Genomic DNA, 17,443 nt, shown 5'->3' with positions numbered 1-17,443 from the left:
TGAGTACAGTCCATCTGTCCCAGTTTCTGAACGAGTGTAATGTGCAGTTGATGGATTGAGATTTTCCATGTGAGCATTGTGTCTGCCTTGTGTTATATGATCTCACCGGGCTAGGCTGCATGGTTCACAGCACCTTCACCACAAGACAGAGCTCACAGGAAACAGTCTGACTGCGGTGTAAAAGACGTGTCCAGGTTCGGACGAGGGTTCACATCCATAACTGTCTGCACATCAAGTGTCTGGTCTGTCAGTGTGACACTGGCAGAACAAATTTTCTCTCTCCTAAACTTCAAATGCAGCATCCTACACAGTCTTGCATCTTCCTGAAACCTTAGTGTGTGGAAATCGAAACTCATCACACCATCTCCTACTTTATCTTCTTTCCCAGAACCTCAAACTGTGGAACCCCGTATCGCCCTCTGTCTTCCCTTCCTCTTACAATCTACAAAGTCCAAGTGTGGTGTCTGCTGATCACTACTTCCTGATTTACCGTATCTCATATTACCTCTAATGCTGTTAAAAAGACATACGGAATCCTTGGGCTTTATAAATAGAAGCATAGTGTGCAAAAGCAAGGAGCAAATTTGTAGGGAAATTACAGAGATGTGCAAGAACCATAGAGTAGTGATAATGGGGGACTTCAACTATCCTAATATAGACTGGGATATAAATAGTGTAAGGGGCAAAGAGGGGGAGGAATTTTTGAAGTGTGTTCAGGAGAACTTTCTTGACCAGTACGTTTCCGGCCCAACGAGGAAGGAGGCATTGCTGGATCTGGTTCTGGGAAATGAGGTGGGCCAAGTGTCAGTGGGGGAACATTTAGGGAACAGCGATCATAGTGTCATAAGGATTAGAATAGCTATGGAAAAGGACAAGGACCACTCTAAAGTAAAAATACTCAATTGGAGGAGGGCCAATTTCAATGGGATGAGAACGGACCTGGCCCGGGTGAAATGTAATCCAAGACTGGCAGGTTAAACCGTAAATGAACAATGAGCGACCTGTAAAGAGGAGATGGTTCGGGTACAGTCTAGATACATTCCCACGAGGGAGAAAGGTAGGGCAGCTAAAATCAGAGCTCCATGGATGATAGAAGAGTAAGATGAAGCAGAAAAAAGGGGCGTATGACAGATGTCAGGTTGATAATACAAGTGAGAACCAGGCAGAATATAGAAAGTTCAGAGGGGAGGCGAAAAATGAAATAAGAGGGGCAAAGAGAGAGTATGAGAATAGACTGGCAGCGAACATAAAAGGGAATCCAAAAGTCTTCTATAGGCATGTAAACAGTAAACGGGTAGTAAGAAGAGGGGTGGAACCAATTAGGGACCAAAAAGGAGATCTACGCATGGAGGTAGAGGGCATGGCTGAGGTACTAAATGAGTACTTTGCATCTGTCTTTACCAAGGAAGAAGATGCTGCCAAAACCACAGTAAGTGAAAAGGTAGTTGAGATACTGGATGGGCTAAAAATTGATAAAGAGGTACTAGAAAGGCTAGCTGTACTTAAAGTAGATAAGTCACCCAGTCCGGATGGGATGCATCCTAGGTTGCTGAGGGAAGCAAGGGTGGAAATTGCAGAGGTACTGGCCATAATCTTCCAATCATCCTTAGATATGGGGGTGGTGCCAGAGGACTGGAGAACTGCAAATGTTACACCCTTGTTCAAAAAAGGGTGTAAGGATAAACCCAGCAACTACAGGCCAGTCAGTTTAACCTCGGTAGTGGGGAAACTTTTAGAAACGATAATCCAGGACAGAATTAACAGTCACTTGGACAAGTGTGGATTAATAAAGGAAAGCCAGTACGGATTTGTTAAAGGCAAATCATGTTTAACCAACTTGATGAGGTAACAGAGAGGGTCAATGAGATTGATGGGGTGTATACGGATTTCCAAAAGGTGTTTGATAAAGTGCCGCATAACAGGCTTGTCATCAAAGTTGAAGCCCATAGAATAAAAGGGGCAGTGGCAGCATGGATGCAAAATTGGCTAAGTGACACGAAACAGAGAGTAGTGGTGAACAATTGTTTTTCGGACTGGAGGAAGGTACACAGTGGTGTTCCCCAGGGGTCGGTATTAGGACCATTGCTTTTTTTGATATATATTAATGACTTAGACTTGGGTGTACAAGGCACAATTTCAAAATTTGCAGATGACACAAAATTTGGAAGGGTAGTGAATAGCGAGGAGGATAGTGATAGACTTCAAGAAGACATAGACAGGCTGATGGAATGGGCGGACACGTGGCAGATCAAATTCAACGCTGAAAATTGTGAAGTAATACATTTCAGTAGGAAGAATGAGGAGAGGCAATATAAACTAAAGAGTACAATTCTAAAAGGGGTGCAGGAACAGAGAGATCTGGGGGTATATATGCACAAATCGTTGAAGGTGGCAGGGCAGATTGAGAAAGCGGTTAAGAAAGCATATGGGATCCTGAACTTTATAAATAGAGGCATTGTGTACAAAAGCAAGGAGGTTATAATGAACCTTTATAAAACACTGGTTCGGCCACAACTGGAGTATTTTGTCCAGTTCTAGACACTGCACTTTAGTAAAGATATGAAGGCCTTAGAGAGGGTGCAGAAGAGATTTACTAGAATGATTCCAGGGATGAGGGACTTCAGTTATGTGCATAGACTGGAGAAGCTGGGGTTGATCTCCTTAGAGCAGAAAAGGTTGAGAGGAGATTTGATAGAGATGTTCAAAAACATGAAGGGTCTGGACAGAGTAGATAGAGAGAAAGTGTTCCCATTGGTGGAGGGGTCAAGAACCAGAGGATATAGATTTAAGATGATTGGCAAAAGAACCAAAGGCGACATGAGACAAAAAAACTTTTTTTACGCAGTGAGTGATTGTGATCCAGAATGCACTGCCTGAGGGGGTGGTGGAGGCAGATTCAATTGTGGCTTTCAAAAGGGAACTAGATAAGTACTTGAAGGGAAAAACTTGCAGGGCTATGGGTTTAGGGCTGGGGAGTGGGACTAGCCGAATTGCTCTTGCAGAGAGCTGGCACGGACTCGATGGGCCGAATGGCCTCCTTCCATGCTGTAACCATTCTATGATTCTATTCTAAGTTATGCTAAACCTTTATAAAACACTGCTTAGGCCCCAGATGGAGTACTGTGGCCAATTCTGGACACCACACTTTATGAAGGATGTCAAGGCCTTACAGAGGGTGCAGAAGAGATTTACTAGAATGAATACTTCAGTTATGTGGATAGGCTGAAGAAACTAGGGTTATTCTCCTTAGAGCACGGAAGGTTAAGGGGAGATTTGATAGAGGTGTTCAAAATCATGAAGGGTTTTGATAGAGTAACTAAGGAGAAACTGTTTCCAGTTGCAGAAGGATCGGTAACCAGAGGACACAGGTTTAAGGTAATTGGCAAAAGAGCCAGAGGTCATATGAGGAAAAAAATTTTTACGCAGCGAGTTGTTCTGATCTGGAATGCACGGCCTGAAAGGGCGGTGGAAGCAGATTCAATAGCAACTTTCAAAAGGGAATTGGATAAATACTTGAAGGGGAGAAAACTTGCAGGACTACGGGGAAAGAGCAAGGGAGTGGGGCTAATTGGATAACTCTTTCAAAGAGCACAATGGGTTGAATGGCCTCTTTCTGTGTTGCATCATTCTAAGAATTCTATGATCTCCTACTCATTTCAACCTTGGAGTTGTGCTGCACTCTGGACTTCCAGGTAAGGCAAAACTAAATTAAACAATGGGTCAAGTTTTGACAACCCCCGCTGTCCAACCAGTTGCAAAGTGGCATCGGCAGAGTTTGGAAAGAAGACATTGCTCCATCGGCTGCAAACATATGGTGCTGAAAGGAAGTGGTGTGGGGACATGAAATTAAAGAGAAAGCAAGTACTTAAAAAAAAAAACAGGAAGAGGACAGAGAAGATGGAAAATACATTTTTTAAAAAAGAAAATCAATTGCTTAAAAAAATACAGGCTCAGAATGAGTAAAATGCGATGCCCAGTGTGATAGTGAGCCATACCATACCATGCATGAAGGTTTAAAGGCCAATCCCCTATCTGAACCAAGTTAGTCAATCTCAGTTGGGCACAAGTGGGGGATCTCAGTGTCCCTAATCTAGGAAATCAGCTCGGGTTTCTTGACCTGATTGCTGTCCTGTGACCACCGCTAGGAAGCACACGCAAATGACGTCAGGCTTAGCTGTGGTGTCCCCCACAATCAAAATAGCCTGCCAGCATTCATCTCCTAGGCTCACAACGTGAAAAATGTCCACTTGCATGATGTGCTGCAGAGCAGCCATCACCAGTGGAACTGCAACCCTGAGAGAGTGTGCACCTTCAGCACAGAAAGGGGAGAAATTTAAAGTGGAAAAAGAAGTGGGATTACTCCATTTCTTAAGTTTGTTCCTGAACTGGAAACATAAAAAAACAAACTGCCACAGTGTGCACCAGTCTTGAAATTAATTTTTCAGTCTTTCCTGATGCACCCTACAATCTCCCGGCAAAGGCACCAAATTTACAAACCCCCTTTTCTAACTGGAGCAACTCTTTGCTTGCTTACACCTAACTTCTGGCTGCACAACTCTACCTATCCATCAGGCACAACTTTCTCTTGTAACATAAAACTAATTTAATGTTATCTTGGTAATCAGCATTGGGTGGTGCCAACAAGCATTACACCTGTAACTGTCGGTACAATCGAGAATTTGTTTAGCGATGAAGTGGGCAAGCGGGACTAGCAAGAATATTCTTGTATTAGTGTAAAACAGTTGACTATCTACATAGCAAATACAGTGAAATCTGCCTTAAAGAGACAACAGAACATCAGCAAAGCTAGTGTGTTTACCATCAGTGTGCACATTTTTCTATTCAACATTCCACTGTGCTTTCCTCTAAGTCAGCAGGCAACATGGCAATACTCAGCTTATGGAGAGGGGGAGAAGATTACCAGTCAGTAAACAGATTCACGATCTGGTACGGTACTGAGTCATACCGAATCGGAAGATCCCAGATCCGATACCTGGTCTGTGCTGAGTTACCTCATGTAAGATGAAGCAGCAGCAGGGGATCTAGAACTGGCCTGAATCAGTGACCAAAGGCTACAGTGGAAAAAAAAATCAGGCATCCAGGCTTCCCACTCCTGATCGCAACCCAGTGGCCCTGGCCGGAAAGATCGCATTTGTGGAGAACTGGTGAGGACGGAATTGGGGTTGGTTATGGGCCTGTCAACACTGTCTGGACTCAAATGCGGGTGAGGTAACAGAGGGATGATGGCCCCCACGATACCATAACCCAGCAAGAGTGAGGAGCTTCAGGAGTGATGGGGACAAAATTGGGGATGCAGTCCCAGCATACTGGTTCTCCGTCTAGCTAACCGTTACGCTATACCATTGTTGCTATCATAGGTATACTATTGATGCCCAAGTGATGCAAGAAATTGCTGGTAATAACGGTGCAGCAATTCGTCTGATCTTTCCAGAACCTCAGTGAAAGAGAAACTGTAGGCACAATACTCAACATCTTTTCCCTTTTCAGACACCGATCTACTGTGCATTTTCTGCTTTTTTCCACTGATCTGTTTTGTAAAGTTTGTAGATGTCGGGTGAGGGCAGATTTGGGTTCAGGTATGAAGCCCACCCTCCACGCCCCACAGTTTTAATTGTATGGCTACACTCACTGTCTAGCCTCACACATCAGCCAACTAGATGAGGGACCAGAAGGCACATGGAACTGTACCCCGTTAGAAGTTTGTGCCTTCAGGAAAGGAAAATATGCATTATGATCCCCTCAAACCAACTCAAACCACAAAACATGGCATGCAGGCCAGCGACTTGCTCAAAGCACCCCCCCCCCCAACAAACACGAACCTGCACCTCCCACTTGGAAACCAGTGAGTGTAGCCCAATCCTTTTGATTTCCTCTCCTAACAGTGATGTAGGTGGGATTGGGAACTCAGCGGAGGTGGTGGCAATGAATGGAGTCCCAGTCTTACTGCACGTATTGCCGGCTCTCTCTCTCACACACACACACTTATTTGTTTCTCACTGTTGACTTAAGTATATTTTTTGTTTAAGGAGTGAGTGCTGATGACATCATGGTGACTTGACTGGGAGGTGTTACCAAGCCCAACAGAACAAAAAAAAACAAATGTTAACATTAATGATAGTTCTCTAATTCTTTTTTATCAAAAAGAATCACAACCATTATTTAATAACTCAAGAAAATATTAATCAAATTTTTGTTATCCAATTGATGCAGATAACCACTTTTCTCCTGAAGACACCGACTTATTGTAACGTATGGCTCCACGGGCACAAGCTACCCTCTGGTATCTCATCTAAGTGTTCGTTCTTTATCCTTGGGCCTAGATAGGCAGTGTCTGCAGGCTATTTGACCATATAGGGCATCACAGCTAAGCTTGATCCTGTCCTCACCTGACTTGCGGGAACTTAGTGGGCAGGGATTAGGGCCACTATTCAAGTGGAGGATAAACAGCAACACAGCCTGCTTCCGTGTTGTAACTTCTATGACATCCACACACTTTCCAGCAAGAGAGCGATCTGGAGTGGGAACTCGGGCTGATCTTTCCCTTTCTTAGATTAGGGGCATCGAGGGCAATTGTAGCAGCCCTGCTGCCACTCTGTCTTAGATCAGGTGACTCAGCACAGGATGATTAATACAAAATGAGACATGCAAATTTCTGGCAGATACGTTTAATGAAGGCTTTAACTCATTCATCCACGAGGTTTGTGAAGGGAGAATAAAGCCAGAGAAATTAAACAGGAAAATAAAATATTTCTGGGAATTACCATGTCTCCAAGGGTCTTTAGGTTCCACCGCACCGGAGACGATATCCTCATCCGAGGGAAAAGTTACCCGCTTCACGCCGTGCTTTGCCCTTCCGTCTGCCGTGGGCGAGAGCAAAGTGGAATCATTGGCCTGGTCCGGAGTGGAGGGAATCATTGCAAGTGGGTGGGTGTTGTCCTTTCCAAGGGGGGAGAGCAAATCCAAACGTATCCGAGGGGAGGCAGAATGCCCAGAACAACTATCGCACGTTGAATCCGACCTCTGCAACCTGTCAGTGCTGGCTGCCGTAAGTAACGGCCCCTCGCTGTCTGATTCAGTTCCCCTGCACTCCTTATCCAACTGGATATCTGCAGTACTCTCCGATTCCAAAACCGTTTTAAAATTCTTTTTATCCACTTCCTTATTGACACCTCTCTCCTCAATGGTCTCTCCAGATGCATTCTTATCCTCCTGCTGCACCACAGTCAATTCCAAGCTTTGGCAGTTTTCCTCACTGCTCATCTCTTTGCTGTTTGCCTCTCCGCTTGTATTTTGCTCTTCTTTCTGCACTGCTTCAATTTTTACTTCCTGCAGTCTTGCCTCTGTTGACATATACTGTGTGAATTTATCTACCTTTTCTACCTCAGACATTTTCTGTATTCTCCCCTTTTCTTCCAGTGTGTCTGTTTCTCGGCAGTCTTCCTCCATCGTGCATTCCTTGTCTACGCAATTTACCCCGGGGTGCTGGAGCTCCTGGTTTATTTCCTCCTCTTTCCCCCTTTCCGCAGTTTTCTCTGTCGGCACATCCTTATCTCCGACGCTGTTTTTTCCTGCTTCTTGTTGTATTTCTCCTGCTTCTTGTTGTATTTCTCCCTTTGATACTCTCTCTAGTTCCTGTGTGGATATAATGTTTCCTGCCACACAGTTTGCCTCCTCCAACACCAGCTCGTTTCTCCCAATTTCCGTGCCCCTTCCTCTCTCAGCCACCGACACAAATGCTCCCTCTTGCATCTGCTCTTCCTCTGGGTCTTCTTTCGCCTCCTCATTTTCTAACAGACAATCTCCCGTTCCCCCTCTCCCACTTTTCCCGTTTTGCTGGTGAACAATCTCTTCCTCAGCTTCTGATCTGTTATTAACCATTATCCCAGGCAGGATATCATTAATCTCCACTTCTCCCTGGCACGGATGGTCTCCACTCCCCGGACTGTACTCGTCGCCCTCTCCCGGGTTATTATTACCCTGACTGCAGTAGTTGCCCTCTCCCAGGTTAGTATCAATCTCTTGCTGGTGGAGTTGGCTTCCCCTTCCAGGGGTATTACTAACCCCCATCGCTCCCCGGTGGTAATCGGCCTCCCCTGGGGTGTTATTACTCTGACTGCAGTAGTTGCCCCCTCCCAGGTTAGTATCAATCTCTTGCTGGTGGAGTTGGCCTCCCCTTCCAGGGGTATTACTAACCCCCATCTCTCCCTGGTGGTAATCGGCCTCTCCTGGGGTGTTATTACTCTGATTGTGGTAGTTGCCCCCTCCCAGATTAGTATCAATCTCTTGCTGGTGGAGTTGGCCTCCCCTTCCAGGGGTATTACTAACCTCTATCTCCCCCCGGTGGTAATCGGCCTCTCCTGGGGTGTTATTACTCTGACTGTAGTAATTGCCCTCTCCCAGGTTAGTATTAATCTCTCCCTGGTGGTAACCGGCCTCCCCTGGGGTGTTATTACTCTGACTGTGGTAGTTGCCCTCTCCCAGGTTAGTATTAATCTCTCCCTGGTGGTAACCAGCCTCCCCTGAGGTATTATTACTCTGACTGTAGTAGTTGCCCCCTCCCAGGTTAGTATTAATCTCTCCCTGGTGGTAATCGACCTCCCCTGGGGTATTATTACTCTGACTGTAGTAGTTGCCCCCTCCCAGGTTAGTATTAATCTCTCCCTGGTGGTAATCGACCTCCCCTGAGGTATTATTACTCTGACTGTAGTAGTTGCCCCCTCCTAGGTTAGTACTAATCTCTCCCTGGTGGAGTTGGCCTCCCCTTCCAGGGGTATTACTAACCTCCATCTCTCCCCGGTGGTGGAGATCGGCCTCTCCCGGGGGTTATTATTTACTCTTGACCGGTTCACAGCCTCCTTGACTCCGGCCACTAGCCGCCCGCCCGCCTGCCCGCCCGCTCCCTTCGCTCCGGGTTTGTCGCCCCCACTCCTCGGGCTCCAGAGTTACCGGCCCTCCGGGCCCCTCATTCCCCGGGCTCCGACATCGGCTCACGGCACATCCTCCACCACCCCCCCCTCCCCTTCCCTTCCCTTCCTTCACCGACCCGATACGCTAAAACCGATACCGCCTGTGGGCAACTAATCGATGCGATTGTTGAGGTTTGGGGGGAGGGGGGGCGGCGCTCCGACTCTGACGGACAACAGGCTGGGCTCGAGCTGAGCCGAGCTCCCGGCCGCACATTCACCACCCCCGCCAACACCACAGAGAGCACAACAAAACAAAATTTAAAAAAAAACCTGCAACCCTCCCCACCCCACACACATTTTTAAAAAAAAATCACCGGTGATTATCGATCACCTTTTCGTCTCCTCGGAATTAATTCCGTCGTGAACTGGGCTCATCACAGTGCGACGAATCTGCCGACTGGTGGGTGTTTTTCTTTTACTCCGCCTTGCCTGGGCTGCCATTTTGGAAAGTCGGGTAAACACCGCTGGAAGGAGGGGGGTTGCCAACTCTCCCGGATTGCCCTGGAGTCTCCTGGAATTAAAGGGTCACTGCTTCCAACCAACCCGGGAGATGGACCATAAGGGTGCATTAAACAAAATTGTGTACATTTTTAAAAAAAAATTTCTTTCAACACTTCCATTTATCGATTATAAAAATATTTGTAAGGAGTCTTACAACACCAGGTTATAGTCCAACAGCTTTATTTGAAAATCACAAGCTTTCGGAGGCTTTCCTCCCTCGTCAAGCTCCCGAAAAGCTTGTGATTTCAAATAAAGCTGTTGGGACTATAACCTGGTGTTGTAAGACTCCTTACATTTGTCCACCCCAGTCCATCACCGGCATCTCCACATCATAAAAATATTTGAAGATGGAGGCGGGATGGGGGGGAAAAGGCTTTTAACATAGAATTTACTGCACGGAAACAGGCCATTCGGCCCAACTGGTCTATGCCGGTGTTTATGCTCCACTCAAGCCTTTTAGACTGGATGGTTGGAGGGGGGAGGTCGTGTGACGAAACCTCCAGGAATACATCCATCCAGAGTTGGCCATTCTATGTACACAATATTATGTTTCACGGATTTTCTTCAGGATTTCTTTTCACTTCAGATTTTGGTTTCATTTCCAAACTCCCTCTCATCCTTTAAGCCCCCCCCTTGAAACCCAACCCCTTGATTAAGCTTTGTTCACCCCCTTCCTAATATTCTTTGGCTTAGCATCCATTTTTTTTGATTACGCCCCTGTGAAGAGCTTTGAGATTTTTTTTCTATGTTAAAGGCTCACCAACTCTGGTTGGACGGATTCCTGCAGGTTTCATCACATAATCTGCCATATCCAAATGCCCAGTCCAATCCAACAGCCTTTTTTCCCCCCAATTTCCAATACTTTTATAACTAATAAACAAAAGCGTGCAAAGAATTTTTTTTAATGCCCCTATGATTTTTCTCCCGCGTGTTGCTCACAGCAGTGTTCGGGAGATTAATCTTTAATTCCTGGAGACTCCAGGGTTTTACTACGTCAAAGGCGCTACATAATGCAAGTTGTTGATGAAATAAGATGAGCTGAATGGCTTTCCTCGTCCATAATTATCTTGTGGTAGCAACTTAGAGTTTGCTTTTTAAAATGGAAGTAATGTTTCTGTTTATTTCTGTGCTAGTCTTAGTAATGAAGGTTTTCAATGAATTATAATCAGCAGCGTAGCAAAAGTCAGTAGAGCCATTTCCCATCCCCACTGTGCTGGTGAAAGGTGACAATGCTACAAGTGCATAGGAACATAGGAACAGGAGTAGGCCATTCAACCCCTCGTGCCTGCTCCGCCATTTGATACGATCATGGCTGATCTGTGATCTAACTCCATATACCTGCCTTTGGCCCATATCCCTTAATACCTTTGGTTGCCAAAAAGCTATCTATCTCAGATTTAAATTTATTAAAATAGTATCAATTGCCGTTTGCGGAAGAGAGTTCCAAACTTCTACAACCGTTTGTGTGTAGAAATGTTTTCTAATCTCGCTCCTGAAAGGTCTGGCTCTAATTTTTAGACTGTGCCCCCACTCCTAAAATCCCCAACCAGCGGAAATAGTTTCTCTCTATCCACTCTATCCGTTCCCCTTAATATCTTATAAACTTCGATCAGATCACCCCTTAACCTTCGAAACTCCAGAGAATACAACCCCAATTTGTGTAATCTCTCCTCGTAACTTAACCCTTGAAGTCCGGGTATCATTCTAGTAAACCTACGCTGCACTCCCTCCAAGGCCAATATGTCCTTCCGAAGGTGCGGTGCCCAGAACTGCTCACAGTACTCCAGGTGCGGTCTAACCAGGGTTTTGTATAGCTGCAGCATAACTTCGGCCCCCTTGTACTCCAGTCCTCTAGATATAAAGGCCAGCATTCCATTAGCCTTCTTGATTATTTTCTGCACCTGTTCATGACACTTCAATGATTTATGTACCTGAACCCCTAAGTCCCTTTGGACATCCACTGTTTTTAACTTTTTACCATTTAGAAAGTACTCTGTTCTATCCTTTTTTGATCCAAAGTGGATGACCTCACATTTGTCTACATTGAATTCCAGTGCAGAGTATCATAGTATCATAGTGGGTACAGCACAGGAGGAGACCATTCGTCCCATCATGCCTGTGCCAGCTCTTTGGAAGAGCTATCCAATTAGTTCCATTCCCCTCCTTTTTCCCCATAACCCTGTAAATTTTTTCCCTTCAAGTATTTATCTAATTCCCTTTTGAAAGTTACTACTGAATCTGCTTCCACTATCCTTTCAGGCAGTGCATTCCAGATCATCACAACTCGCTGCATCAGTATCTGTTTCCAACTGTTGGGTTGCCAACTCTGGTTGGACTTATTCCTTTGAGGTTTTATCACATAACCTCCTGCCTCCAACAGTCCACTCGGTCGAACTGCCTTTTTTCCCCCATCTCCAAGATTTTTATAACTAATAAACATAAATGTTCAAAGATAATGGGGCAAAAACCACCATTTTTTTTAACGCCCCTATGATTTTACTCCCAGATTTGCTCGCAGCAGTGTCCAGGAGATTAACCTGTAATTCCTGGAGACTCCTGGTCAATCCTGAGGGGTTGGCAACCCTAGTGTAGAGCTGGTTTCCTGCCTATCCTCATGACTGGGAATGATGCATGACACAAGGAGCTGGTCTCTTGCCCATCCCCCCATTGGTGGGATATGACGCCAACCGAAAACTGGGAGGAAAGTGAGATAAACAGGTAATGAGTAGGCAACGTGGTTGAGTTATTCTAATACAAACAGTAAACAGGACCATAACTTCATGAGTTATGCGATAGAGTGATTTTAAAAAGGGGTTCAGATATCAAGTAGAGCTGCAAAGTAGTTTTTCTTTTATTATGATAAATGTTATTTTCGCACCAATAGTTAGAGGGAATTTCTGGCCCCTGGTATCAGCAATAAGGTACAGTGGAAATGGGTGAAAAGACACACGGTCCTTAGATGGAGATACTTCAGTGGTTGTAACTCAGTGAAATGCCATTAATGTGAGGACAATTGCACGGCTTCCTCAATAGTTGAGCTGGCTGCCTAAAGAGAAACAGAAGGAGAATATCATGGAATATGAACAGGGAGACAATTCTGCCCCACTATAAATGTAAACATTCACATGGCACCTTATCACATATCAAAGCACTTGACATACAATGGATTACTTTTGGAATGGCGTTACTGTTATGTAGGCATTTTGCACACAGCAAGATTCCACAAACACCAATGTTATGAACGACTAGCTAAGTGTCAGCTGAGGAAGGAATGTTGGCCAGTTAATACCGTGGGATGTTTTAATATTCAGCTAAAGAACCAAAACTCCCTCATTGGACTCAAGTGCCAAACAAGCTTACATTCTCAAGTCCTGAAGTGAGACACAGAAGTCAATGCAGCTAACTGAGTCCAAATATTTTTGGGTCAAAAATAAAACTAGAATTTGGGGATTAAATGGCAAAACAATTCTCTGTTTTACATAGTAAATACGGTAGCATAGTGGTTATGTTACTGGATTAAGGCCTGGATAATTCAGTTAAAACTATATGTTCAAATCCTACCATGGCAGTTCAAGAATTTGAATTTAGCTCAGAAATAAATCAGTATAAAGCTGTCAGATTGTCGTAAAACCCTAACTGTTGCCTTTTTGGGGAGGAAATCTGCTGCCCTGACCCTGTCTGGGTGACTCCAGGCCCACACCAATGTGATTGATTCTTAGCTGCCTTCTGAAGTGGACTAGCAAGCTACTCAGTTGTACCAAGGGGAAGTAGGGATGGGCAATAAAGGCCAGCCTAAAGTTAAGGGGTGATTTGATTTAGGATTTTGAAAGGAATTGATAAGGTAGATAGAGAGAAACTTTTTCCACTGGTGGGAGAGTCTAGGTCAAAGGACTTAACTTAAAACCAGAGTCAGGCCATTCAGGAGAGCAGTTGGGAAACACCTCTTTCTGCAAAGGGTGGTAGAAGTGTGGAATCTCTCCCATAAAAAGCAGTAGATGCTAAGAACATAAGAAATGGGAGCAGGAGTAGACCATTCGGCCCCTCGAGCCTGTTCCACCATTCAATCAGATCATGGGTGATCTTCAACCTCAACTCCACTTTTCCGCCCGATTCCCAGATCCCTTGATTCCCTTAGAGTCCAAAAATCCATCGATCTCAGTCTTGAATATACTCAACGACTGAGCATCCACAGCCCTCTGGGGTAGAGAATTTCAAAGATTCACCACCCTCTGAGTGAAGAAATTCCTCCTTATCTCAGTCCTAAATGTCCAACCCCTTATCCTGAGACTATGCCCCCTAGTTCGAGACTCTCCAGCCAGGGGTAACAGCCTCTCAGCATCTACCCTATCAAGTGCCCTCAAAATCTTATATGTTTCAATGAGATCACCTCTCATTCTTCTAAACTCCAGAGAGTATAGGCCCATTCTACTCAATCTCTCCTCATAGGACAACCCTCTCATCCCAGGAATCAATCTAGTGAACCTTTGTTGCACTGCCGCTAAGGCAAGTATATCCTTCCTTAGGTAAGGAGACCAAAACTGTACACAGTACTCCAGGTGTGGTCTCAGCAAAGCCCTGTACAATTGCAGCAAGACTTCCTTACTCTTCAACTCCAACCCCCTTGCAATAAAGACCAAAAAAACATTTGCTAGCTCCAGTAATAATTTTAAATCTGAGATTGATAGATTTTTACTAGCCGAGCGTATTAAGGGAGATGGAGACAAGGCGGGTGGGTGGAGTTAGGATACAGAGCAGCCATGATCTCACTGAATGGCGGAACAGGCTCGAGGGGCTGAATGGCCTCCTCCAGTTCCTATGTTCCCTGCCAACGACGCCCACATCCTGAGAATGAATAAAAGAAATTTTGGGAGGAGTAAATAATCTTTACAACCATCTTCACAAAATGCTCTACCTTCCCCATCCATCATTGTGATACAGGCTTTTCACTTAGAGGCTGCCTAGCGGTACAGAGAGATGATGGGCAACTTGTTCCAAAAGGGGAAAGTGGCAGTAAGCATCATTCCTGAATCGCAATAAGCTTCCATTGGCATTTCTGGATATTATGGGGTTTCAACCGAATATTTCAATGCATCTTTCGCGGGGCGGGGGGGAGCGGAGAGGAGGGTGTAATTATCAGGCGTTGCCATGCAACCAGTAAACTTATTATGCAGCATTCTAACCTCACATTACTGTGCAGTTTTGTTAAAAAAAACTCCCCCAAATTTATCCACCACGATATTCTGCCCTCCCCCCCGAAGGTGCTGATTCATACAGTTTCACAGCTGCTCGCACCCATCCGATTCCTCACTCAACTGGCCCAGTCCTTATGTATGTGTGAGCCTCGACAAGCTACTGGACTGTGGCAGTGCTTTCACATTTAGCTGGAGTCTATCGCCCCTACCTGCTGCTCAGGCGGAGGTCAATTAACTCAGCACAGAAAGGGGATCAAACCTGGGAACCTTCCTGCTCCGTATGGCTCAGTTCTACACCTGGCCTTACGTACAACCCAGTGAGCCATCCATTAGACGCAGAATTAGAATCACTCAGGAAGGCGGTGCCCTCTTGGATGGATTCATTCTGTACAATATCGACACAACCCCCTTGGAAGGAGAAAATGCAAAAAAGCGAGTCAAGTTGAAAGAGAAGGAAATGTGAACGATTTGGATGTTCTGGAGAAGAGTCATAAACCAAAACCATTGACCCTTCCTTCAGATCCTGGAGGACCTGCATTTTCTCTGTTCCCAGCATTTGCGGTTTTTCTCTTGCCACTTGGGAAGGGTTTGTCTTGTTTGGGTTTTGTGTACGTACTCATCCTCCACTGGATCTGTCGCCTTCCAGGCAGATAAACCATCAGTCACTGGGAACTTCAACAACCTTTCAATTTTACCCTCTTGACTCTTCAAACCTTCAACAAAGACAAAGACAATCAATAGGAACAAGGGACATTTTAAATTACTATTATTAATTCTCAGGCGTCGCTGACATTTATTGCCCATCCCTAATTGCCCTTGAGAAGGTGGTGGTGAGCCGCCTTCTTGAACCGCTGCAGTCCGTGTGGTGAAGGTTCTCCCACAGTGCTGTTAGGAAGGGAGTTTCAGGATTTTGACCCAGCGACGATGAAGGAACGGCCGATATATTTCCAAGTCAGGATGGTGTGTGACTTGGAGGGGAACTTGGGGGCGGTGTTGTTCCCATGTGCCTGCTGCCCTTCTCCTTCTAGGTGGTAGAGGTCGCGGGTTTGGGAGGTGCTGTCGAAGAAGCCTTGGCGAGTTGCTGCAGTGCATCCTGTGGATGGTACACACTGCAGCCACGGTGCGGAGGGAGTGGGTGTTTAATTCAGTGGATTGGGGTGCTGAAGGAAGGCCTTCCAATCCAACAAGCCCACTTTTCCCCGATGGATCTCAGCCCCACTCCCCCACCAGATCCTTCAATCATTGCAGAAGCTCATCAAATTAACCCTTGAAACCAATCCATTTTATATAAACTACTTACTTCAGTGACCTTCCAGCTAACTTACTCGATCCTGTCTATTATACACATAATTCCGTGAAAATGTGAGCGCAGGTCGATATCCAGCCATTAAAAAAAGGCACAAAGCATTTTGGGTTTTATAAATATTAGCATTGAGCATAAACACCCGTTCCCTCCCCCACCTTAAACACCCTCTCCCTCCCCCACCTTAAACACCCGCTCCCTCCCCAACCTTAAACACCCTCTCCCTCCCCCACCTTAAACACCCTCTCCCTCCCCCACCATAAACACCCGCTCCCTCCCCCACCTTAAACACCCGCTCCCTCCCCCACCTTAAACACCCGCTCCCTCCCCCACCTTAAACACCCACTCCCTCCCCCACCTTAAACACCCGCTCCCTCCCCACCTTAAACACCCGCTCCCTCCCCCACCTTAAACACCCGCTCCCTCCCCCACCTTAAACACCCGCTCCCTCCCCCACCTTAAACACCCACTCCCTCCCCCACCTTAAACACCCGCTCCCTCCCCACCTTAAACACCCGCTCCCTCCCCACCTTAAACACCCGCTCCCTCCCCCACTGTAAACACCCGCTCCCTCCCCCACCTTAAACACCCACTCCCTCCCCCACCTTAAACACCCACTCCCTCCCCCACCTTAAACACCCGCTCCCTCCCCCACTGTAAACACCCGCTCCCTCCCCCACCTTAAACACCCACTCCCTCCCCCACCTTAAACATTCACTCCCTTCACCACCGGCGCACTGTGGCTGCAGTGTGCACCATCCTCAGGATGCACTGCAGCAACTCGCCAAGGCTTCTTCGACAGCACCTCCCAAACCCGCGACCTCTACCACCTAGAAGGACAAGAGCAGCAGGCACATGGGAACAACACCACCTGCACGTTCCCCTCCAAGTCACACACCATCCCGACTTGGAAATATATCGGCCGTTCCTTCATCGTCGCTGGGTCAAAATCCAGGTCATTAGTCACATGTGAACCTAGATAGTGAGTGTCCACGGGCTATTCAACTACAGGAGGGATGGCATCATAAACAGACCAAATCCTGCGATATTCACACACACGCACATTTCCCAGCAGGGGTGGGGTGGGGGGGTCACAAGATAATGCTCAGGAGCAGGGGTCCTGGCTGATCTTCCTGGCATCCCCCTCCCTAACCCAGGGACACTGAGACCAATTGTAGCTGCTGAGATGGGACCTGCCTGGTCTTTATTCCTCAGAATTTTACGCTCGCTGAGCCATTTGGGGGAGATTTTCTTGCATTTCCCTGACCGTCCTGAGTTGATGTCAGGCCATACGGGAGAGGTCGGAGCTCCCACATGCTGATTACAGACACCTCCTCCACTCCATGGGCTGGAGTCAAATGTTGAGCTGTTAAAGATGTCAATGACTCACTCAGCAATCATCGAATTATAGAATCATAGAATGATACAGCACAGGAGGAGGCCATTCGGCCCATCGTGCC

The 17,443-nt window shown here is 46.2% G+C and overlaps 1 protein-coding gene across 2 annotated transcripts in view; it reads right to left on the bottom strand.

Moving 5' to 3' along the window:
* LOC137305937 (protein phosphatase 1 regulatory subunit 37-like) overlaps positions 1-9,202 on the bottom strand; it is a 42,984-nt gene extending 33,782 nt beyond the window's left edge. For both annotated transcript variants that reach the window (XR_010958788.1, XM_067974894.1), the window contains exon 1: positions 6,783-9,202. Coding sequence is in view for 1 of the 2 variants with exons in the window: in XM_067974894.1 (XP_067830995.1) it covers positions 6,783-8,808 (2,026 nt within the window). In the remaining variant the exon portion in view is untranslated. The remainder of the gene's footprint in view (positions 1-6,782) is intronic.
* Between the last annotated feature and the right edge of the window lie 8,241 nt (positions 9,203-17,443).

This window comes from Heptranchias perlo, chromosome 41 (assembly GCF_035084215.1).
Source record: "Heptranchias perlo isolate sHepPer1 chromosome 41, sHepPer1.hap1, whole genome shotgun sequence".
NCBI lineage: Eukaryota > Metazoa > Chordata > Chondrichthyes > Hexanchiformes > Hexanchidae > Heptranchias > Heptranchias perlo.
This window is presented reverse-complemented; position numbering and strand designations above follow the sequence as displayed.